Source organism: Opisthocomus hoazin, chromosome 4 (genome assembly GCF_030867145.1).
Source record: "Opisthocomus hoazin isolate bOpiHoa1 chromosome 4, bOpiHoa1.hap1, whole genome shotgun sequence".
NCBI classification, from domain to species: Eukaryota; Metazoa; Chordata; class Aves; order Opisthocomiformes; family Opisthocomidae; genus Opisthocomus; species Opisthocomus hoazin.
In genome coordinates this window covers 18238938-18263996 of record NC_134417.1, presented here as the reverse complement: position 1 = coordinate 18263996, position 25059 = coordinate 18238938, and the positions used below count along the sequence as shown (strand labels likewise).

Below are 25059 nucleotides of genomic sequence, written 5' to 3'. Positions count from 1 at the left end.
GGAAAGCTGTGGGGCAATCAGGTATGGGAAGGTGACCTTTCCACTATCTAGGGGGATGGGGTCCCATGGAACTGCCCACCCAAAGAGGAAAGATCACAGTTCCCAGAGATAACGGGTTTTCAACTTTCTGTTATTTTAACCCTTTTTTGTCTGCTCATGGTATTCCAGACAAATAAAACACACCCTGTTTGGCAGGCTTAGCTGTCTCTGCTTACCCATCAGCGCCAGCAAGGCCTGTGTAACAGGGACTATATATGGCTTGGCCACCTGGGGCAATCCTGTCAGGCAACAGGATGCTGCTGTCGCCCGCAGTGATAAGAGGACCCCACTCAGAGAAATGCCAGGGTCAGGCTGACAGACAACTAAAGCACAACCATAGCTCAAGGCAGCCATGCTGCCGCTGATGCGCAAAGCTGCTCTTGTGCAAATCTCCCCTGTTGATGCACTGTCACAGGCAGCCAGGAGGACGAAGAGGGGACCTGTGATTGTCACCCATGCCAGGAGTCCTTACAGACCCTGAATCATCGAATCATTAAGGTTGGCAAAGACCTCTAAAACCATCAAGTCCAACTGTCAACCCAACACTACCGTGCCTACTAAACCATGTCCCAAAGTGCCACATCTATATGTTTTTTGAACACCTCCACGGATGGTGACTCTGGCTGTGGCCACCAGCAACGCTCTGGCTGCCTTTGCTCATTTGGTAGCATTTGGTCTTTGCAGGGAGCACAAAGCCCACAGGTAAAACTTGTCCCAGGGCGGAAGGAGAGTGGGTAAGGCAGGTAGAGAAGCACTAGCTGAGCACTGCCAGGAGGCAAACCGGGATGCAGAGACTGTAAGCTTCCTACTAAGCTTGAAAAGGTTGTCCGCACCCACTCGATAATATGTATTTGGGTCCTCTCTGCCGCTGGAGCCACGGGAGTTCTCCGCTGACCACCCTCAGGCACAGGCTCGCTTCTGCATGACTGTGCTCAGCTGCAAATGCACTTCTGCTCCCCAGCACCTTGGTGCTTTGGAAGGTCTGCTCCACAGATCTTTCCTCTCATGCTAAAGCTGTGAGGTGCCTGCCGCCACAGATCTCTGAGAACAAAACTCAAGTGTCCTTTCTCAGCTCTCTGCACACCCTACACTGCTCTGTCTCTCTGGTCCCATCTTCTCCAGAAGCCACCCTTCCCTTTTGCCTTTGTTCACTAAGCACAAAGCCTCTCCTTACTTCTGAATTAAAGAAGGTTGCAGGGCAAGGCTGGGGGCAGGAGAGATGTCAGGAGTTGATTGACCACTTTATCGTTCCTCCTATCTGACTTCTGCTACAGCAATGTCACCAGACATCCAGAGCCTCCCAGATACACGAAGCCCTACAAAACAAGCGGGCTTTCGCAATTGTCCCTCTGGCACAGCTGTAACTCTTAACCAATTCGACAACATTGCTCCAACACCGCGTGCTGCTTTGAAGCTCCCTTATTTGTGTGTCAGTGCCCCTTGTCAGAATGCAAAGGCTTGCTGTAAAGCCAGCAAACAAACTAATACCAAGACAAAGGAAAGGGCACTGCTCTTCAAAATACCAGATTTTGTGCCTGCAGGGGCAACAGGGGACTGAGGTTTCATACAGAAACACAAGTGCAGGGTGACCCCATCACAAGCAAGACTCATCAGGTCATGGGATCTTCAGCATTAAACATATGAGATCATTTCATTTTACAAGACACTGCTGGGCTTCACTGGGAGAGGAGGGGGAGAGGAAATTTCCCAGCGCCGTAGCGCAGTGCAATTTGGCTTGCACTGTCCTCTTGGGCTGCGTAGCCCTGGAGCTCACATGCTAATAAAGATCCCTTTCCACTTCAATAGCTTTGCACATAAAGGAACGCTCGGCATGGTGCGTGCGTGAACTCAATGGGAAAGGGAGCTGGAACGTAGCCACGCTGAGAACAGAGTGCTGCCTACCAGGCGAGCCCCATCAATAATTGAGATGTCAGAGGCACAGGGAGGTGTGTGAATAAGAGCTGTCAAAAGGAGTAATTGGGATCTGTGTGGATACAGTGACGGATAGGTTTGCTCACCACCAGACACAACTGCAACACACCCAAACAGAAGAGGAACGGGGTGCTGAAATTCAAAGGGTTTGATGGGCAGGATGTCCTTGCCTCCGTGGTACCCAACGTAACAAGCAGGTCTGGGCATGTTATCTGGTGATTAGTTGATGGACCAAGAGAATGTACTCACAGCACGTGGCTGATCCTTGGTGATGTTTGGTGGCACGTACTGCAGGCTCGAGGTGAAGCTAATGCCACCTCCTTGAAGAAAGTCATCTCAAGGAGAGTCATCTCCCATCCACATCAGTCACTGGGCACAGAGGGCTGTGCGCATGTAACGCTTGTGCAACGGCTCCACTCTTCAGGTTGGCAACATCCTCCCACTCTCTATTCCTACATCCTTAAATCCAGCAGAGCATGCAGTTGACTGACAGTGGGATGTCTCCTTGCTCTTCCTTGCTCCTCCATCCACCAGACAGCAACATGCTTCATCTGCACAGAAAGGTTGCCACACACTCCCCTGACAGTGGTGAGCAAACACCGATCCAGCACACAGACACGGACAGACACAAGACACCAGCAAAAGTAGAAGGGCTCAGGGCAGCTGCCCTTCTCTACACTGACAGCTCTGTGCTGCCTGATCCCTGCAGGGACCCAATGCCCCGCTCCATACAGACAGGCCTTGGTGGGAGGCGTAGGTGAAGCTGCCTGCATCTTGGGGCTTCCTCCACCAAGGCCAGAAAGAGGCTTTTCAGAAAAGGGGGAGCAGCGCTTCACACTGTCATGGACCTTGAGGCTTTGGTGCAGCCAGCAGCCATTCTCATTTTAAAGAAGGTTTCAGATCTGCAGCAATCAGGGGCCCAGTCATGCGATAAAGCTTGGTAGATCCAAGAAGGAGAGAGCGTGAGGAGCAGCCTTCTGGCTGCTGAAACGCTGCCAGTACCTATATTGACTTGACTGGGAAAATTCTGCATGCCCCTTGATTAAAAGGTTTGGCTTGGATCCCCCTGTTCCCAGCCTTGGCTCCAATCAGCAAAGCTCCATCATTAGATGAAAAGGTTTCTCTGCACACGCACCGTATCAGAGAGGCATTATCGGTTCAGCTGAGTAACGAGGTCAAAGATTTCAGATGTTCCAATTCTGGGGCAATGTAAGGGCATGCTTCGGCCAGCCTTGGTTATAACTGTTCAAGGTAATTCCACCAATGTGGTGGGGTACTCAGGCAGAAAGAGTTCACCCAGGGCAAGGAGCAGAGGCAGAACACAGCCTCCAAGAGAAAAACCAAAGGACTGGATCTAAAGATTACACGAACAGTCTCCTGAAAGGCAAGGGTTCTCTTCTACCCTTGGCACTCAATTCAATTTTAACCCCATTTGCGTGGAAGTCCAAACAGACTGGTATCAGCTCCCCCTCAGAATAAAGGCTCCCCTCTCCAGTAAGCTCTAGAAAGCTTTTTAAGAATAAACTTAGTCATCAAGCAGGTTTTTATGCCCTGCCCAAACTTCAGTTTTGACCTGAAAAAAATAGCCCTGAAGTCCTGACACTCACTTCTAAAACCACAAAAAGCGAGCCATGCTCCAGTAACGTAATCACAGAGTTTTCTGGCACCTTGTCCCTTAAAAATACATCCATCTGCCTCCACGTAGGCCATCAAACTCAATCTTGTTCACAATGGATTTCCCAATTCCTGCGTGCTGGAAGGACTGCAGTGGTGCTGGCTGTGCTGGCTGGACGAGCCCTTACAGCAGCGCAGCCTGCAAACCTCACAGCTGTGTTTTCACTTAAAGAAGCTGCTCTTGAGACTGAAGCACTTCTTCCACAAGCTCTTCTATTTGTGCTGCAGTTCAAAACTGCTGGAGAAAGACCCTGGTAGAGACTGAAGAACATGGGTAAGGACAGGATAGGAGTAATAAAGGAGAAACCAAAAGTGCTACAGCAGAAAAAGAGAAAAGACAAGAAAACTTGCTACCAGCTCATCAAGTTACCTGTCACGTTGGGTTGGGGTGGTCCTTCCCTTTTAGCAGTGCAAACAGTGAATATTTGGCCAATCTCAGCACCTAGTTATGAGACTGCCAGCTGGAAGTTCTGAACTGGTTCTAAAGTGATCCCATCTCACCCATTGCCTCCTCAGTGAGACCCTTTCTCCTCATCCCTAAATGCACATTTTCCAGGTGAAGGTTTAAATACTCTAGGAGGTTCCTGAAGCCACCCCTGCTGCCCTGTCCCCTCAGCAGTGCCGATCCCCAGGAGACAGAGACAAGCAGAGAGGTAAAATCAGCAGTCACATAAGCCTGATCCTCGGGGAAAGGGTGCTCTGAAGGGGACATCACCGGCAGCTGCTCTTCCTGCCCCACTGTCACTACTCCTGAGACATCTCAACCCTCAAACTGAAATGCAGAGCAGGTACAGAAAGGAATCAGCAAGGAACATGCTGGATGCCCAGTATGCTCCACAGCCAGCCCACGTATGCATCCTGGAGCTCCTGGGCATGAGGGTTTGACGGAAGTGTGATGCAAGCGTGACAGTGTTGTGTTTAACAGAAACTCCTTGCCAGCCTTGCCCCGTCACAGGACAGAAGAACAACTGGGTGCAAATGGGCAGCAGAGCAAAGGGTGACTTACATCTGGGGGTGGGACCTCCTCTCCATTCCTGCTTTACTTTCCAGTCTTGAGGTCTCTCATGCAGAAGGGTTTCTCTCTTACTTGCACAATACAGCACATCATTTTGGGTTTTACTCATTCTGTACCACCCAAGCTGCACATCTCTCTAATGTCTCTTCCTTCTCACGACATTAGCCAGAAAACTTCCTCTGTTAACAGGCTACAAGATCATGTGTGTGGCTAAAGGACGATGTCAACCTGAAACCAAATCCACCCTAGGAAATGGAGATGAAACTCATTTGGGGTATTACTCTGGCCTGAATCCTTTGGCCCATTTCTATTTTACAGTCTCATAGTTTACTCAAATGTTATTCCTCTCCTCTGCTGCCTGCAACGCACAACTGCATAAAATACACGCAAAGCCACTGAATCCCTGACATGGGAAGATGGAAGATAGCAGACAGCTTTTCTCCCTTCTCAAACGAACCTCCTAGGCCAGAGGTTCCCAGCTGGGACCCAAAGTCACAATAAGCTATTACTAAACTATGCACAGGCTGCAGCAGGTGATGCTCTCCAAACATCTCTGGGATGCAGCAAGGACCCTGGGGTCTTCCCATCATGTAAGCAAAGTCACCAACACATGGTCCTAGCACAAACAACTGCTGTGTTGCCATCAAGTGGCCCCCAGAACCTCTGCTACATTCCATGGGGCAGTGGAGCAAAACCAAAAAGAAGCATGGCTGGATCCTCTGCAAAGACACACACAAATGCTGTCATCAAAATGGCAAGCTGGCATCATACCCTTGGTTTTTATTTCATAGCTGCAAGTCAAAGCTGAAGAACTTTTCTGGAAAGACGGGGCAAGAGACAACTTTCACCACTTGGCAAAATAAAAACTGCAAATGAGTTTATTTTTATACATTCACACTTGCCTGTATTGGAGGTTTGAAACACGGTACGCAATCCACAAAGAAATGGATCCAGATTTATTTAGAAAGAAGAGCTGAATACTTCCGTTCACTTTATAATTTATAAACTGGATGAGCTCATTCTCTAGATGCATGATTAGGAAACCACAGGACTAAAATACAGATTATACAATTGCAAACAGTTTATGTTGGTGGATTCTTCAGAAGCTAATGAATTGTGACACCGCACTGCATGCTCTAGACCACTAGGGAACTGTCAATGAAGTTAAAAGTATTTTCTACACATACATAATTTTAAAATAAAAGAAAAACATCCCTAGGAAATGCCACATAAAAAACTGTGACACTAAGAAGACACATGCCAAATTTCACTGCTTGGCTGTTTTACGTTACTCGGAGCCTGCCTCCCAGGCTCTCTTTAAAGCACTCCCAGCTCTTGCAGTTCTCCCAGCCCCGCCTGCGCTCTGACAAAAGACAACTTCACTGATTTCATCTGGTGAACTAACAGAGCCTTCACCAGCCTCAACAGAGATGGGAGGCTTTGGGCTGCAGAAAATTCTGGCATTTTGAAGACTGATGATGACTTAGGGACTTTACGGGGTGATGGGGGACCAGTTAGGTCCTGCCCAGTCCCAGTGGCCTCTTCTTCACCTGGGAGATCTGGAAATTCACTTGAGAAAGCATGAATTTGAGAGAGAAGGGTGATCAGGACTCTAGCAAGAGGCTAGATTGCAATCAGGAATTTGAAACAACCCCAGAGACTCGTGGAGAGGCAGGACTGACCCTTCTCAAAGCCATTCGAGTTGCCGGCAAGTCAAATCTCCCTGTCCATGAAGAAGCTGATGGCTGGAGGGCAGTGCTTGGACACCACATACCTTATCAGAAAATGAAAATTCTCCAGGAGAGACCAGAGGCCAACAGCCAGAGGCCAGCACAGTAGCACGGGGAACTGTAACTGGTGTGAATGGGAACAGGCAAGACTAGGGTCTCCTGCATGAGAAGAAAGATGGGAAATGCAGCCGCTGACACTGCACTGCCCAAGTCCATGGACACCAGCAGCCAGAGCAGAGCCCAGAGAAAGGGAGCATGACACTAGCAGCACCTACCACCAACACCCAGGACAGAAAGAGACCCTGGGCCTTATAATCCAGGGCTCGTCGGAAAGCTCACTGTACAACAGAGGATGGCAGAGCAGCAAATACATCTACCGCTTTGAAAATCCTGGCGCAAATAGACTAACCAAGTGAGTTAAAGTAACCATGAAAAAAAAGAAATACTTCTCACTGCTAACAAAGAGAGAGACTTTCAGAGTACAGCTGATGTAACATTTCTGCTAAGCTGACAAGCAGCGGGACAGACAGGCATTCTGTGCAGCCACGGCTCCTGCAGCCTGCCGGTCGGTCGCGTCCGGGACCCGAGGGGGTCTGCGAGACCGACACCAGCTTTTTCAAAATGTGGGTGGTATGGAAGTTCATGTATATGCCATCTCATTCTGATAACAAAAAGCAAAGCCTGATCAGAAAGAGATCCTTTTAAGGTGTTTCTGTCCCAAAGCAGCATGTGAGAGCCTGAACAACAAAAGAAAAGCAATCAGTGCATTCCACGCTTGCTTTAGATAAAAAGTGACACAACTGAGTTGGAAACCCCTCTAAACTTGCTGCTTGGTATGTCATTATTAGAGGGTACTACAGGTAACAGGTCATTATCCCCAACTGCTGTTATTTCAGACACCTGACAGTCATTTCTGGAAACAGGTCTCAACTTACTGACCCTCGGTTTAAGCAGCCTGGAGTTTAGCTTCACCTTGGCACTGCTGTTCTGCGAGCGCCAGTGGTCAGTAGGGAACCGCGTCGCAGCAGTCAGTGGCTCCCAGAGAGAGGGCAGATCCAGCCACTGATCAACGCACAGCTCTGCTAAGGCACCTAACGCCACGAGGGAAACACGGCACGCAGCTTGCACGCAATGCCTTTAATGGAGAACAGAAAAAGAACACTAGCAATGGTAACTGTTCATCTGATGCAAAGCAAGGAGACAAAGAGCTCTTCACAAAGGGCCAGATGGTTTCTGAGAGCTGCCCCAGCCTCACACCAGCAACAGATCCCAAAGCAGTGGTTACCTGAAGGAGGATGGGACACTGCGCTGTCTTCACATGGCTCAAGCCACGGAGAAAGGCAAGGTAAGAGCTGTAGGTGCAGAGGTGTCTGTGCATGTGGCAGGAAGAAAAACGGTTCAGTGTCTCTTACTGCATCTGACTGTAGCACAACTTTTTCTTCTCTTTCCCCAATAGCCTTGGAGAACCCTGATACACATTTTGCAAATGATCCTATTTTGTGTCTTCCCTATGACTATTTTGTGTCTTCCCGTAATGTACCCAGTCTTTGTCACTGCTATTGGGAGGATACAAAGAGCCAAGGGCAGATCAAACACAGCAAATCCTATTTTCTTAAGTTTGTTAATGCTAACTGCTTCCCCTGCTAAGCCACTAATGGAGCTGTGAGAACCCAGGAGCACAGATTAATTCAGCGCCCAGGTACTGCCTCATGCCTGGAGGGTTTTCCGTAGAGTTGCACTGGAAGACAGAGCAAAGCTTGTAATACCCTCTCTACAAGAGATAAACCCATTAAAATATGAACAGCCCCTGCGCCGACATGATAAGAGCTCTGCCAGGTAACAACAGAGATCACAACAGGATTTCTAGCTTTAGTTATACCTGCAAGCCATTAAACTGGAGCTGGGACTATGAAGATGCAGAATACCCTGATCACACCACGCTGATCTCAGTTTGCCAGCCACGCCATTCTCCCCCATCCTCTGGGGTGCTGCTGTGAAATACCTGGCAGTCCCAAAGTCCAGCCCTAGCACTACTGACTTGAGCTTTGCTCCTTCGCTGGGGAAGATCTGGACACTCTTGCAGCTTGTTACAACTTGCCAGGACTGCAGGCAGCTGTGCCATGTCCTTGGCCAAACCTCCAAACCTTCTCCCCCCTGCCCCCGTTAGCAGCACGGGATGGGAAGGCATCTCCTGCCATAAATGGTCAGCCCACTGCCTTCCGCAGAGCATCTTCTCTGCACACCACACACCATAAAACGTCACCCAGCACCCTGCCATGGCAGAGCCAGCTCCCTCGTCCCCAGGCAGGGGCCAGCTGCGTGTCACGACTGCCTCTCCCTGACTTAGCCAAATCTTGTGGCGTGCCTAAGCGCGCTTGCTTGGTGCACAAGCAGTAGATCCAAAGCTTTCCAAGGACATCCCTGCCGGTTCCCAGGGATGGCAAGAGCTGCCGCTGTGAAGCTCAACTGCCGGGCTCCCCTGGGGACAGACTGGCTGTGGCTCAGTTGAATTCCTCTGGCAGCGACCCACTCCCACTCACTCCTTCCTAGGGACCTCACAGCTCCTCTGTCACAGGGAAAGAAGGAAGCAGCAGTGGAGGGGGGCCAGGCGACCTGTCCCAGTGAGCCCGGAGCCTGCCGGCAGCGGGACGGACACCCTGCCCTCCAGCTAACCCATGCCCAGCTGCAGCCCCACCATCTTCCTCTGGCTCCAACATGGCTGTGCTCCAGCAGGGAAGCGATTTCTGCATGTAGACACTTGGGAAAGGGCTCTGGCAAGGTTCGCTCTGCAAAGGTGCACTGTAAAACGTAAAGTATTTTTGTAGGGCCAAGCTGACGTCAGAGCCCGCAACGCTGCTGTCGATCCCCGGGTTGGAGCACGGGAGGTAGGATCAGTGATCTTCTTCCAGCATTAATGCACAGCAGGCTGTTTATGACCCTCTATTCCGCACTGTTATTTAACATATGTAAGGGGCTCGACATGGTTTATGTTCGGTAGTTGTGGTTTCCAAGTAGTACTGCATTTCTTCAAAATGAAGATACACAGTATTTTAAAACTATTTTTAAAGCCAGTCATGAATCTGTAATCTTTTACATCATTCCTCCTTCCTCCTATCAAACCCAAACCATAACACACACTCACAACAGACCACCAAGCTCATGTGCGAGAGCTCAGCTGCAACAAACTCGTGTGTGCATGCACACAGACACAGAGGGAAACTCAGAGCTCTAATTCAGCTAAATTGGTACAAGCTATGTTTAAGGTTTCAAAGACATCCAGGATGTAGTCCACTGTTTAGAGTTGTGGGCACCAGCACGCCGTATGCGGAGAAGGAGAATCTAAGAGCTGAACCAAAGCATGAGGTATTTATTTAACAATCTGCCTCAGCAAGTGTAAGGAAATTAAAAGGTTTCCTGCCCCTGGGAGTTCAGCATACCAGCAACCTGATCATGTATCATCGTCAAATCTCATCGCTGCCTTCCCTTGCCGGGACCGACCCCATCCACTCCTAGGTGAAGTCACAAGGCAACTGAATCTCTGGTTCCCATTTTTAACATACTCTCCATATGGCAGAGTCGGCTGGGGCAGGAAAGTCTCAGAAAAATCTTTAGAACTCATTCTTAAAAGACAGTCTGTAAAGCACCACTCCCTAGAAATGCCTGGCTTCTGCGGAGCATGGCAGCTCTTGCAGAGCGCTCTGCTTTTTGCAGCAGTTTGGCATAAATCAGGCTTTCCAGCTTCCCAGCCTGAGGGACCTGGGGCTTTGTTGGGTTAATTTTGTCCGGTCAGTCCTGGAACTGGAGTTGTCCATACCAAAGTGGTAAGTTTTAAAGGCAGAAACCAACACCATATTTTACAGAGACAGTCAAGTTCTTAAAATCAGTTATTTATTCCAACAATATTAAAAGGAGACACACCGCTTTCTCAGTCATTTTTCCATTCGTAGTATTTTGTTTTGTTTTTTTAAACCCATGAGCCTAATCCTTAATTTCTCTATGGAAAAGCTGGAAGAAAAAGATCACAGGGACAAAGCATCAGCCTCCTAGAGCATCCACTGCGCTCGCTCACCCTTTGGAGAGGTTGCTCGGTTTACTGTTGAGATTATTTTTTTTAAATACAGTCTGGAAGTAAATAAATAAATATCTCCAGGCATCTGTATCAGCTTATGCAGGAGACCCAGACAATGCATGAGAGGCTAGAAAGAGCTAGTAAATTCTAAGGGTGTAGAACAGGAGAGGGGATTAAGCCTGGTGATTAAATTAGGCAACGCGTGAATACATTCCAATGCACAACATCACTCAAGCACTGGACAAAACATATGGCAACAATGGAAAGCGCTGCCCACGAGGTCACCTTTAATATGATTAGCCATGGACGCCTGAAAGGAGATCTCCCAAGTACCGGCGTGCTAACGCTCCTTTGTGCCGGGTGGAGAAGCACCCTCTGAAAGCCTTTGAGACTCCCTGAACCCCACACAAACGGCTGCTGTGTGTTAAGTGATGTGCCCAAGTCCATTGAAAGCGGGACACCAAAAAAAAAACAACCCCAAAAAATGAGCCTCGAGGCTGGGCAAGCGCGCTGAGAGCCGCTTTTGTTCCCTGCTCACAGGGCACCAGCGGGAGCCATCCCCAGGGTGTCCAGCCTGACAGCTGGGTCACCCCATGGGCTCTCCTGTTCCGCTTGGACTTTTCAACTCCGCTGGCCCACATTCACCGGCACGGCTCGCCTCTTTGAAGGCGAGAAAGCTCCTCATCCATCACTGACATGAAGGGAGTTAATTCACTGCTTTACAACTGGAAAGGCTTTTGCTGTGAGCAGGAGGGAGTGCAGGAAGAGTAATGAAATCCAAAAGGGAGCCAAATGATGCTTTCCTCTGCTAGATGCCAGCGCTGGCAGCTCTTGCTGCTGGCACGACCCGTGGTGGGTGAAAGGAGACTCTTTTGTGGTATGCCATTAGCTACTTCCAAGGCCTCAGTTCATGTTTACCACAGCCACTGTGTTACTTACTTCACTTGGTATTTTTTTCCAGTCCTGTTGATCGTACTGCAGAACTGACCGAGTCCGTTTGGAAGCCTTGCTCACAGAAAGCAGAAACAAATTGCTTTTCGAAAGGACTGGGTTTTTTTCATTCCCTAAAGCAAGCCTCATGCTGCTTTCCACAAACCCAACCTAAGGCTGAAATCCCCACCAAGAGCTGAAAAACAAAGGTCCCTGCTAGGCTCTGCGTGTTCGGGTTTTGCCCAGCCACGCCACTTGCCCTAGCACAGTGGCAATACCACCAGCCATGGGACCACCGAGCTACACTGCCCAGGCTGTGCTTGAGGGTATCTCACACCCCAGCACTTCTCCACATCACACAACACTGCACCTATGTCACATATAACCTCGTTACAACAACAGGGAGCAGGTTGGTTTGTCAGCTGAGAAGAAACACTCGATGACATTAAAGATAATTGCCTGTGAGTCACTCTGCATGACTACCTTGCTGTAATCAGGTGAGCCCTTCAGACTGCTGAACTCCATCCCAGAGGACCTTGGCATGCTTGGCCAAGCCCCTCACAAGGTTTCTGCAGGCCTTTAGTATTTCAGATTCCAGGCAATGACTAATCAGGGACATGTGAGGGACAAGCCCAAGCGCAAACTTCTTCCACACGCTTTGTATCTCCATGGCTGGGTGGGTGAAAGTCATGGAGACCACCCCAGGAGGAACTTGCTCTGGTCACACAGGTCCCAGCAACTAAAAAAGGCTCACTGACAAAGCAACAACAAACACGGCACAGGACTGCTGTCAGCTGAGCTCCTGCTATTGCCAGGAGAAGGAAAGGATCATCTCCTAAAGCCCTTTGCAGCTTTACATTTCCAGGATGCCATAACTGCAGCTCAAGCCTTGACACAGCACATCCCAGGGACCACACTGCCACAGCTGACACTCAGCAAGCTGTGAAATGCCTGCTCTCTCATACCAAAGAGTTACCCTGGACTGTTCAAGCAGATCTCAGAGAGAGGGATCACACGGACTGTCATGGGATCTGCCAAGACTGAAGATCAAGACAGATTCTAATGAGACAAAGCAGACCAGGCAGCTGCACGCTAAGTTCTAAACACATTTGGGGCAGCAGCTCCATGAAGGAGGGTAAGATTTTTTTTTTTATTTATTTCAGACAAATGAAAAAAAACCCTCCCCAAACATAACTCTTCCAAAATGAAAATGAATGAAGGTTGAGAGAAATGCCTGTGGTGGCACCCATTTCTTGGCTGTGTAAGCTCTTTTCAGCAAGTCCTCCTCCTTTAAATTGTATTTTGCGCCCACTGCTGTGCTACCACTATTACAAAGGCTACTTGTAGCAAAAATACTGACCCTCAGCGCTGGGTCTGAAGCAAGCTACAGACCTATCAAACAGCATGAGCAAGGATGAACTAGGCCTGGCAGCATACCAAGCCAAAGCTGTGCAAGAAACCCACCAGCCCAAACAAGTCGGTTGCAGAAGCTGCCTGCCTTTGAACAGTTTCCCAGATGATGTTACTTTGCCCATCTGCTTGGGGGTTAGGACAAGTCGTCTCTTCCCTGCAGTGCTCACCTGCAGACAGTAGCTGTGAACTCAGAAGAAAGAAGGTCATCAAGTTCACCCTGAGGAGCAGCTGTTGCTCCCTACAAAGTGGGCACACAAGGGCAGGTTTAACACATCTTCATCCCAAGAAGCATGCAGAACATCTTGTTGGTCCTGGCATGTGGAGACCAGCTGGCTTCTGTGCTGGGCCTGATCTATGTAAACTCCATTTAGATACCGTATTTCTATTTGGCCTCTCTCAGTATTCATTGTCTGCTCTAGTCTGTATCTCAAAACTCCTGGGACACCGCGCAACAGCATTCCCCCAGCATGGAGAACCTCAGAGGGTTTAATACTGTTTTGCACTCTTTTAAGAAAAGACACGCCTGTCTGCTATCTCAGCTGGTTGCAGCAGCACTACATTTGTGGTCTTTAAACTGATTTTAAGGACCTGTAGAAATGCTTGAGAATTTGAAAAGAGATAACCACTCTGCACAAGGACTTCAAGGTTGATCCCTTGCATAAAGGCAACATTCTGGGTCCACCAATACACCTACCTCTTACTCCTACCCAAACACGAGAAACTACTAACTCCCGAGCTCATTTAACCACCTATATGCTGCTCACTGGCTTATTTAAAAAAAAAAACAAACTGAAAAGCAAGGCGATGCGCACATAGTATTAACGACTATCAACCATCACTTTCAGTAATGTTTGAAAATAATAAAAAACAGAGAGCTGAAGTGAAAATTCAAAACCTCAAAGTAATTTCAACCATACATACATGAGAAGGGAAAAGTTTATACATGATGCAACAGAAAAAATGACTCATTTTCCAAAATGCCAAAGCCTGTTTTAGTTCATTCTGTCTTCTATACCTGCTAAACACATCATTGACAGAGAAATCATTTAATAACTGGCATTTTTTTTAAAATCCCATTTTAGCTATTTAAGCATTTTATTTCCTAGTATTGTGGGTCAGGTTCTACTCTAACATGCTAATCAGAAGCAAAGTGGTAGCTGGATGAACAGGGTTTCTTCTCAGAAAAGCAAGGAGAGTCTTGAGATTAAAACAGAGACCTTGAAATTGAGCTGAAACTGCAGCCTTAAAGCTAATGCAAACCCTCCTGTCGATTCACGGGACTGAGAGTTTCTCAGTTGGAGGGCTGAGCTCAGCACTGCCACGAGACACCCAATATCTGCAGCTCTGCAGTCTCCCTGGGTAAGCAGGGTCAGCCGGATCAAACCCATGATGCGGCCGGTTGAATTCAATTGTCAAGGAAGGCACAAATTAAATTTTGGTGCATTCAGGCCAGATTGTTTTTTTTTTTAAAAACCCCATACAACAGTGACTGCTTGGTTAGTTTGTATTTCGGTGACAGAAACAAGTTTTTCAAGTCCAGTTAAAGGAATTACCCACAAAAACCCCTTCACAGTGATTTTGCATGGCTGGCTTTTTCCAGGTGCCTGTCGTCTCTCAGACCACTCTAGTAGGACAAACTCTTGAGGCTACTTTCTCACTGCCTCTTGCTCAGTTTTCAAGTGACCAGCAGTTAAACAGTAGCCCATCACAAATGGGCAATGGACTGTCACCAGCTTGGTTGGTAACTAACGAGCACAAACTCAATATTTCTGCTATCAGCTAGATCCAAACTGGAGAACGTGTTGCCTTCAGAGGGCGAAGTTTAATGCTGCTGTCAGGTTTTAAGGTGTTGACAACGCAACAGCTTGTATGGGAATTAGTCCCAAGATGGGAGCAGGAAGCAACAGGGAACGGCAGCGTCTCCCACAACCGGACACAGCACTGCACAAAGGAGCACACTCCAGCAGGAGGTCTTTCTCAAATCTAAAGTACGGACGAATCTCAGAAACAAAGTGCAACATGGACCAACAACCTTATCTGAGATGTCATGCTTCATGCTCCCATTTTATGCAATTATGTATTCAGGGGAAGTCTACACTCTGAATCATACTCGTATGCTTGAACAACTTCTTTATTACCATATGAAGATGTAGAGAAGGGAAGGAGAAATGATCTAGACTACTAAAGACAGATTCAAAGTCACTTACTTTCAAAACAAAACCAAGAGGTTGCTCAACAAAATGTACCCCCAATGAATCACTGCAAACTTTAGCAGGGCATATAATTTCAGGAGACATGGGCTTGGACTTGGAATGTTTTAAGATAAACCTGAAAGTGGACTCCAGCAGGCCCTTGCTTCCTCAGACTGGGCAAGACCAGCTCCGTCCTCAGCTTGGCTGCTCAGAGCTTTGCTAAGACTCTTATAGCCTCATTTCAGAGTGCTGTGGAAACCACAGGTGTTCTCTTGAGCTTCTTTGTACTTCAGCATCCATATGCTATGGATGAGAAAATATAAAGCATCCCAGGACTCAGAAGGAATGATCATGCCCAGAGACACGTGATAAAGTGAGCTGTAGTCATGGAAAGCAAGAATTTTTTCCCCTGCTCTCACTTTGGAATTGAAATGAGAAATCACAGAACTGCAATGTCTGAATCTTTCATCTCCTTCCAAATGTTGTCTTTTGTCATTACATAATTAGCCTTTATTCCATTTACTGCTAGGTGAAACAGAACTGGCTCTGACAAAGAGCTGCTACATCTTCACCTATGGCAGACCGATCACATTTGAAGTTACATCACTCAACACGCAGTGACTCCATCTAAAGAGGATGATGGATTAGCCATGCAGTCAGGTATAATTAATACCTGAAAAAACACCTTGTCAAGTCTCTGGTCAAATACGTGGTAAACGGAATCCGAAACAAGAAGAGACTTTCTGATGACGTCTGTTCATTGACAGGGAAGAAAAACATCATCAACTGGATGGCAAGACTCTCAGAGCAAAAATTGTTTCCTCAATAGAAAATGCAAAATAAGAATTTCCTCCCAGCACTCACCCACATGTGCCTCTACACAAATACATGTTTTCCTGGGTTTTATCTGTCTTGCCATCAGAGATGCTGGAGAACCAGTTTGTTACTGCTTCATTGAGAATCAGTTTTTCCATCCTGAACCTCTTTTAATATAACCAGCAGAAGTCACTACTTCTCTCCCTACCAACCTCAAAAATACCCATGAGTGGCTTGCTCAGCAGGACCAAGCACTGAATTCTCTGTTCACCTTAGCGATTGTCTTCATGTTTGGGACACACTCCATCAAGCTAAGCCACCACCTGCTGCAGATGCCCCCTCTTTCCTCTAGAGATGCTACTTGGCCCTGCCTGAGGTCCCTGAGCCAGTGACTCCGGGCTGCCTAACACACAAGCATGGGCGTGACCCATCTGTGTCCAGCTAGTCCAGGAAACCAAGAGGTGTCTACTTCATGCGTGACTTTGGAGTACCTGCCAACACCTTCGACCCTACACTACGTGATGACCACCAGCTCACCACAATTCGACAACAGCTGATCACCAACTGAATTCAACTGATGATAGAAAAAGCTGAACAATTTGGAAAGTATGACGAGGTACTGCCCACTGCAACTCTGTCCTGTTCAAGACAGACAGACTTCCATGGGACAGCAACACACTGGCTTGGTCCTGGCACATGTAGACAAAGCCTGTAAACTGAAAGGACTGGAGAGAGAGACCACTTGTGAAACACGCTGATCGCTTCTCTGTTGCAGAGCAGTGCTGGCCACAGTTCTGCCCTTCATGCTGATGTAACTTGTCTCTCTTCTCCGTGCCCTGATAAGCACCTGCTGGGACACTAGGGTAAAAAAACTTCATAGAATCATAGGTTGGAGAAGACCTCTAAGATCATCAAGTACAACCATCCACCCAACAACACCATGCCTACTAAACCATATCCTGAAGTACCACATCTACATGTATTTTGAACACCTCCAGGGATGGGGACTCCACCACCTCCCTGGGCAGCCTACTCTAATGCCTGACCACTCTTTCAGCAAAGAAATTTTTCCTGATATCTAATCTAAACCTCCACTGATGCAACTTGAGGCCATTGCCTCTCATCCTATCGCTAGTTACCTGGGAGAAGAGACCAACACCTGCCTCACTACAACTTGACCGTAACTGATCCAGCAATAAACAGCAGACACAAAAGTGCATCAATTCTTATTCAATAGCTGTCAGTAACAAACGTGAGAGGAAGAGAACAGTCAGCGCTGGCCTAAGGCACTGGATTTGTCCTGGGAATCAGGAAAGGGCTGTGCTGCCAGCTCTGCCACTGACTCACCGCCTGAGCTCCGGCAACGGCTTCACCTCTTCATGCTGTTCCCATCGCCTGGAAGATGGAGCCGGCCTCCCCTCTGATACTTGCTCTGAGGCTGGCAGGCGAAAGAAGCTATTGCTGCGACAGAGAGCATCTCAGAATTAAAGCGTAAGAGACCCTTCCGTTTTGGAGAAGTTTCTGAGCTTGCAGGTCTATGGCAGATTTCATAAAACTCAAGGGTTAAGCTTTGTTTATTTAGAAGAAAAACACTTGTACATGACCGGAAAACTTGAATATCTGAGCTAGTGGCTGGAACACTTACTCCAGGAACAATAAAGTCATAACCCACTCTTGCATTACTGATGGTAAATTAATGCCAGAGCACCACTGTGTGGGGAGCTCCTTCCCGGCCGCGTTTGCCCAGACATCTGGCTGCGGTGGCTCCCAGCACGATGCTCTACAGCCGAGCCTGCGCTCCAGTGTCCGCCTCCCCCCTCCTGCCGGAGCCAGCTCGGCCACTTCACCACCTGCTCCTGCTGGGACACAGCTGCTCAGCTCTAAAAGAACGATCGGGGAACGGCAGGACATGTGCAAGGACATCAATCCTACTCACACCCCTGGGACGACTTTATTAAAATCCCAGGGTGAAAGATTATATTCTGAGGGCTTTCCATTCAAAATCCTAATTTAATCAAAATATTTTAAAACCTACTGGCAACGCAAACATCTCCATGCAAGCAGAGAGGTACTCAGCCAACACAGACCCCCTCCAGAACACAATCCCACGCCTCCACCCTGTGCATGCCCTTGGTGTGTACGCAAACTGCCCGACCAGAGCTGTCAGCTGGTCCTGACAACTACGATGACATTTCATATTTGTCTGAAAAGTATCGTGTTCCCCTGCAGTACTGCAGAAAAGACACTTTGAAAATCATTCCTACTTCGCTAACACACCTTTGCAAATGCATTTCGATCACTCCTGCGGGGAAGAGCAGTATCCCCCGCTAGAAAGCTGCAGCCTTGGATGCTCATTTTGATGTATTAACTGGGGCTATGCAAAAGACATAAAATCCCCAGAGCAAATTAATCTCCAAACACATCCAACATCCCCTCAGCTGCCTTATGTATCACACAGTGTAAGTAACTGTCCATAATGATCATACAGCACCTGCTGTCCCCATTCTGGGTATCAGTGGTGTCTCTTTAACCAGACATCAAAGAGAAGAAGCAGACAATGGTGGAATTGTGACAGGAAGAAAGCTCCTTGTCACTCTGCATTTCCCTTTATCTTACAGCACCATACATATGTGCAGCCCACTTGGCCTCTGCTGTCAGGTTCATGCACTGTTGCTGCAATGGCCTCTTTCACAAGGTATCATGGCAGCTTTCAGGATTTCATAAATGGGCCTTTTGGATTTTCTCTTGGGACAAAGCAAGGGCCAAAGCAGGTACACACCCCAACCTACGCTGAGGGAACCAAATCCCAGATGAATTTGGCACCGATGTCCCATCCTAGGTGATGAGCACCAGGACTTTCTCCTTGAGGCTGGCCGAAAACCCAACAAAGCAATGCTCCCCGGAGAGATGCAGCCAGGCGTCAAGGGGTTGGAGCAAAGCCATTTACTCCTCCCCAGAAAGGTGCATGCACCAAGAAGTGCAGGGGTAGCACATACAGCGGCCATGGCTAGAAAACCTAAGCATCACACCAGGGAGTACGCAAGCCGGGACGGCCTTCCTGTCCCAACAGCATTTTAAGACATACCTTCAGATCATGCTGTTAGGGAAAACGTGTGCACATTCCGTTAACTGAGGCCTATACAATACAATCGCCCTTTGCAGTCCCATCTAATCAGTTCTTCCAACGCAAAGTGCCTTCCATTCATACAAGAACATATAGTATTATGTGCATGATGACTGTTTAACCAGGGTAGAAACATTTACTACTTCCACATAGCAAGAAGAGAAGACCTGAATGCTTACTATAGAGATATGAAGCAGGAAATATGACAAAACAATTTCCCGTAATTATTTCCAGCAGTCACTCACACTGGAAAATTTTAATGGTGATAGCAATTAATCTCTGGCTCTTGAGATCTCCAATTAAACGGCATTAGCAGGAGCTACTATCTAAAAATATGTGTTTCTGTCCTATTCCATTAGTTACAACTAAATACGAAATTTCCCAACATACAATGGCACATCCTGCATGTACAATGTCCTTCTTCCTCCTTATTTTCCATGTGTGGATGGCTTGAGTCAACTTCTCAGAGCTGTTTGCATCAAGTAGGCAGATTCAATTCTGAGAGCTTCAAAAACTACGCAGAGCTGGTTAATATATCCAGCATGCCATCTGCCTGGGTGTTTTGGAGCTGGTATTCTGCACGCGTTCTGGTGTTTGGAGGCTTTGTGCTTGTTTCCCGCAAGAGCAATAGTCTATTACTTCAGGAGTCCCACCAACCTTAATCAAAGCTATTCTCAAAGATCTCTTCTTTCCTTATCCCCAGCAGCCGCTCGACAGGACCATAGGTAAGGTCTCCAGTGCAGTACAGAGCTACAACAATACAATTTTCACTAGCTTTAAGTTACTCAAAACAATAGAGACCCACAGTGAAAAGCAACCCTTGCTCAGACGACAAGACAGTGGCATGGCACGCAGACTGGGAGCAAGCAGAAGCGAGACCATTTTATGAGCAATTCAACCCTTAAATTTGCATAACATTCTCATCTTTGCCATTTTAACCCTTTTTTTCCTTCCCTTTTTGCACACACCTGCAAAGCTGAATGTCTGTTGCGCAGAAAACAAGGAGAGAAGCCACTCTAGCAAACAATTCAATGCCATTAACTGGTCGAACCCAAATGCACTTTGGGTTGTTCTTACAATGAACTTTGGTCAATGCCAACGTTTTGAGCACCCACGTGTAAGTGCCCTGGCAAAGGCAAATCACCGGCACAACAAAAGCCACCGCTCAGCTCGCAGACAGTTGTCATAGAGACAAATCAGCATCTCCAGGGTATTCTCATTTTAAATACACACAGAAATCCTTTTTAACCTGTCTTCTTGTAGGCATCTGTCCTCGTGATTCATTTATAAACTGCTGAGGCCAAAAAGAGAGCCATTTATCAGCGGGTCTCCTCTAGGCAGGCTTGAGCTAAGGAGCTTTTCTGCAAACTTGATGGTTTTTGTTGAAAGCAAGTTTCTATCTGATTCTCTGGCTAGTGTTTCTAAAAGCTGTGGTTTGAGGAAGTGATCCAGCTTCAAAGTAACCTGGCCAGGAAAAAAAAAAGAAAAGTTGTGGGTTGTGCTCACTGTGGTTTTTAAACCAGGTCAGATCCCTGCTCCAATTTACCGTGTGGGTGCACCAAGAGCTGTGAGAGGACAGCACAGGGGTGGCATTTCATGGTCCTGGGCAGGAAGGAGGCTGGGGGCATGGAGAAGACAATATTGTAAATGTCTGAACATCTTTTCTCAAAGCCACAGTACAAGGCACCTCTTACATTTACATCTAAAAGCTGCAGCTCCAAATGAGCAGGAAAAAAATACATTAATCTCTGTCTGTGTGGACAAAGTTTCATAAGCTCCTTAGCTGCTGAAGGTGCAAAGACTTTAAAGCTCTAAAACTCAGCGCTCAGCTGTCTTCTGGAGCTAGGAAGCTGGCAGGCAGCACAGGAAACCATATTCTAGGGAAAAAGCCCCAGAAGGGACCTACGGGGATAGCAAGATCACAGGTAATGACAGGTGTGTGGCTCTGGTTGCAAAGAGGGTCCTCAGACCCAAGTCCAGTGCAGCAGGATTCCCCTGCAGACCTCTGCAGAGGTCCCTCTCCAGGGCAGGGGCAAGACAGTGGCAGGCAGGTAGGTTGCCATGGCCAGGACCGCACTGAGGCAGGAATTCAAAATTACACAGCCCCAGAGAGACACACAGACTGACACTGAATCCACAAATCCTAAGCTTGCAAGACCGTGTGCTACCTCTGTAACTTGTCTCAAGGTCTTCTGTGTGACCCAGATATGTAATTCCCAAGTTGTTTTAAAAAAAAAAAAAAAAAGTTTTTCATCTGTTGAGCTACAGAGATTCCTGCTTCTAAAATTACTGCTAAAAGACAAAACCACAGGCAAGCAGATGCCACTTTCACAACAGGTCATAAAAATTCAGCAGCGGTGTTCAAACAGGAAACTTTCCCCTCGCACAGCATGGCAGCCTGACACTGCTGCATCTTACTGGAGCCATCCCATGTCAGGTGTAAGGGGCTCCTTGGCCAACCAATATTTCTGCTATTACAAAGATACACCTATGAAAGGCTTCATCTAAGCAATGTTCTTAGTTTTTGGGAATAAATCCTAAATTATGTGGCTGCTGCTGGGGAGATCAATATAATTCCAAAGGGGAAACTGAGGCACACAGAGAGAGCACCAGCCCAAGGCCACCAAAACCAGTGGCAAAACAGCACGGGAGATTCTTCCCCAATGATTTTCTTAACATCAACAGAAAGCACCAGAGCATGTCACGCTGAAAAATAGCAGGGTGGAAGTACGAAAATAAAGTCATCACTGTTCAACCAGAAGTGACCCCAAGGTAGAGTCTCTCAAACATAATGCAATGTATAGGAAGAGGGCTTACATCCCTTGGAAAAAAAAGCACAGGAGTCATCCATGCCCAGCCACCGCCTCCCTTAAGACTGTGGGATGATCGTTTCCTCCACTCACATATTTATTTGGAATCTGATAATTCATTGCCCCTAGCTTCCTGCTGGAGTTTGTCTTCCATTGTTCAAGATTTACATTACTCAACAGGAAATCGGTGACAGGTCCAGCGATTAGAAAGGTGCATTTCCCACTCAGCCCCACCCTCGCTTGCTTGCTCGGGGCTGGAAGTTGGACCCAGCACACAACTGCATCCATGGGAACTCAGGGAAGTGGGGGAGCAAAGGCAGAGGAACTCTTCTCCTTCTATTAAGGGCTACAGATTGCTTTGTCCAGCCATATGCTGCTGGCCGTGTCCACACACCTGTCCCTCACACACTGTTTGTACTCAGACCTGACAGTAACCCCCTTCTCCATGGAGAAGCTTTCTCTATGCACTGGGGAGGGTGTAGTTTATCAAAGTGCAACTATCAAGGTGGCACTTGCAAAGAGTAAGTACGGTGAAAGCATCCCTTGAACTAAAACACGCTGCCTTCTCCAAGACCATTAGCTTTGCTCCGACACTCTTGCCAGGGGAGAGAGATTCTGCACAGCACAAAGTGCCACTTGTGAGATGTAACTCAGTTTATCACATTGGTTAAGAACTAGGCTGAGTAGGAATCAGCCCTCAGCAGTGGCTTTTAACGCTGACATCACAAGGGATGCTCCAATACATTCTCTTTAGCGGCTCCTCCGTAACAGCACAGAGCAAAACAAAACTCCACTGATCTGTTACGGGGTTTCACTGGGACAGGATGCTTCCCTGGCCAAATCCTCTCATTGACAATGTCACAGCTGTTTTAAAACGTGTTTTCCTTGAGGTTAGTTTGGTAACAGGTACTCAACTCAGGCACATACGGTGACTGCTCAGCACTACACTGTAAGTGTGACTTGTGTAACACAGCTGGTGACCTTTCCAGGCCACAGCTCCCAGACACTGTGGACTGTTGTTCCAACCCTGACATCTCCACGGCTTCCCAGTTAGCTCAGCAAGTGCAAAGGCTGGGATGTTTCTTTAGCATTCAGAGTGTGTTTGGGAACAAAATCCCAGCTTATTAGCCACTGTATGATAAAGCTCACAGAAGGAAGCCTCTGTTCCAAAAGAGGTTTAAGAAAACTCTGCATAACTTCAAAGCAGGAGTTTGATTTCCGAAAATTATTTGAATATAATTTTAAGAATGATTATTTCCTTTGAGCAAGGAGAGACCTTGAGCAAATGCCTTTGCTCCACACTCACTTGCGTGTGCCTAACCAGTCCTCCAAGTTCTCCTCCAACAGATACAGGCAAGAAAGCGTCAGACACCACAATGCCCACACCACAAAGTTTATCCTGAAGTATAACCCCAGTCTCCTCTACTGAAACTCAACATACAAATGTCTCATCTTGTCCACCTCAGACATGGGAAAAGCACATTGCCTCCTCCCCACAGCAGCTTCACCAGACTAAGCCACATGCTCTGTCAGGGAAGGTCACAGATTATAGATGCTCCTTGCTGTTGTTGATCTGCAACAATTTCTCTAAAATTAGACTTACCTGCAACTGGAGACCACACTACAATGCCAAGCAAAATGGAAGGGTTACAACATACCTCTTAGTCAACATACCTCTTACAATAGTCCTGTTTGCATATCTCCGTATGCTAGCTTCTTTCTCAGCAACATCCTTATGTTGACTCATGCTCATTTTGCAAAATGAAACAATAGAGCTTCCTTACACTAAGAGATTATTTTGTCTCCTGCTCAGGAAGGCCACTGGGTTCTATAAATTACTGGAAGCTTCTATCCACAAAAATTGTCAGAAGCCACCTCAGAGCAGCTGAACCTCAAATGCACAAGTATTTTTGCTGTGATAGTCTAAAATATCTGGTTCTACTTGTAAAACAGAAATGACACATACCACAACTAATACAAGATCATTTAAATAACCCCAGACAGAAAACCTCCACACCAGCATTTCCTTCTCTGAAACACACCCAACACTCACAAGTATTAGCTCAGATAACATTTAGTCATTTTCCCTGCCCAGAGAACTGCTATGAAAGCTGTGGAAAACGTGAGTATTGTAAGCACAGAAATAAATGTGGAGGATGAGCCTTTCACAGTGAAATGTGCACTAAGGATATCTGAACTGCTTGATAGTGAATGACACAGTCATGATTTGTTTCACTGCCTAAGTTACTTACCCACTCCACCAGGTTTTTAAGGATTTTGAAAATGTTGGAAGATAGACCACTCCTTAAAAAACAAGAATTTTTTTCTTTTGATCCTACTTTACTTAGTGCTTTTGGTACGTAATTTGATGCTGCTTTGAAGAAGACATTGGCACTCAAACCTGCCTTTCTCTTCCAGCCTGACTTTCCCCTTCGAGTTTTTAAACTGATTAGGAAATCCTTAGGGAGTACAATGTGAAATGGCTTCAGTGGAGTGGGAGCCCCTTACAAGGGCTGGACTTACCTGGTCTAAGCGCAGAGCACCATCGATGAAGCGCTGTTTGCGGAGGTGCTGGGCGATTCGATGTAGATTCAGCACAGCCTGCTGTATCTCAGCTACTGAATGTTGAGGGGAGACAGGGGGAAGTTCTTCAGGTGAGAACACCTTCCCGGGGCTTTCAATCATACTCTGTGCATGGTCGTAGCTTAGCTTCACGCATGAGCAGATGACTGTCCGCCCAAACCATTCATCAAGGATCTGCAAAATCGGAAAGTGTAAATTGATCTGAGGACTTGCTTTTCCAGTGCACAAAAGCTCGGGAAGTTGTACAAAGACTGGAAAGAACGACACCAGACCTCGTCACTGACTGTGATCTTCAAGGGAAGATCTTCTCATATTGAGACCATCAAGCCTTTTGCCCGTACAGATTCTCTACTGTCTAGTAACATGTATATGCACAATATATTGTGTGCATACATACGCAACTGCTTGGTTCTCCCACCTCTACCTGATTTCCCTCGTTCATAGAGCTCAGAGAACTACAGCCTATCTGGGAGTTGAAATCAGTCAGTTGACTCAGGGGCTACTAGGTGCAGGAGTGGCAACAGGCAGATAGACACATGCAAGAAAGGATCTCCTATCTAAAACACAGCAGATTGCATTCCACCTCTTCAGTCAAAGTGTGGCCAGCAGGGCACGAGGGACTGGCCCTAAAATACTCTGTTTTCAGGAGTACTGCAGGAACCCCAATGTCTGATGAGCATTCGCGAAAGTGCCTGAGCAGGACTTTGGTGGGTCTGGAGGAGAGATGGCCAG

At 47.3% G+C, this 25059-nt stretch overlaps 1 protein-coding gene across 2 annotated transcripts in view; it reads right to left on the bottom strand.

The window, feature by feature from the left end:
* Positions 1–25059, bottom strand: part of DIS3L2 (DIS3 like 3'-5' exoribonuclease 2) — a 200706-nt gene that overhangs the window by 41848 nt on the left and 133799 nt on the right. For both annotated transcript variants that reach the window (XM_075418170.1, XM_075418171.1), the window contains one exon: positions 24268–24501. In XM_075418170.1, coding sequence (XP_075274285.1) covers positions 24268–24501 — 234 coding nt within the window. The remainder of the gene's footprint in view (positions 1–24267; positions 24502–25059) is intronic.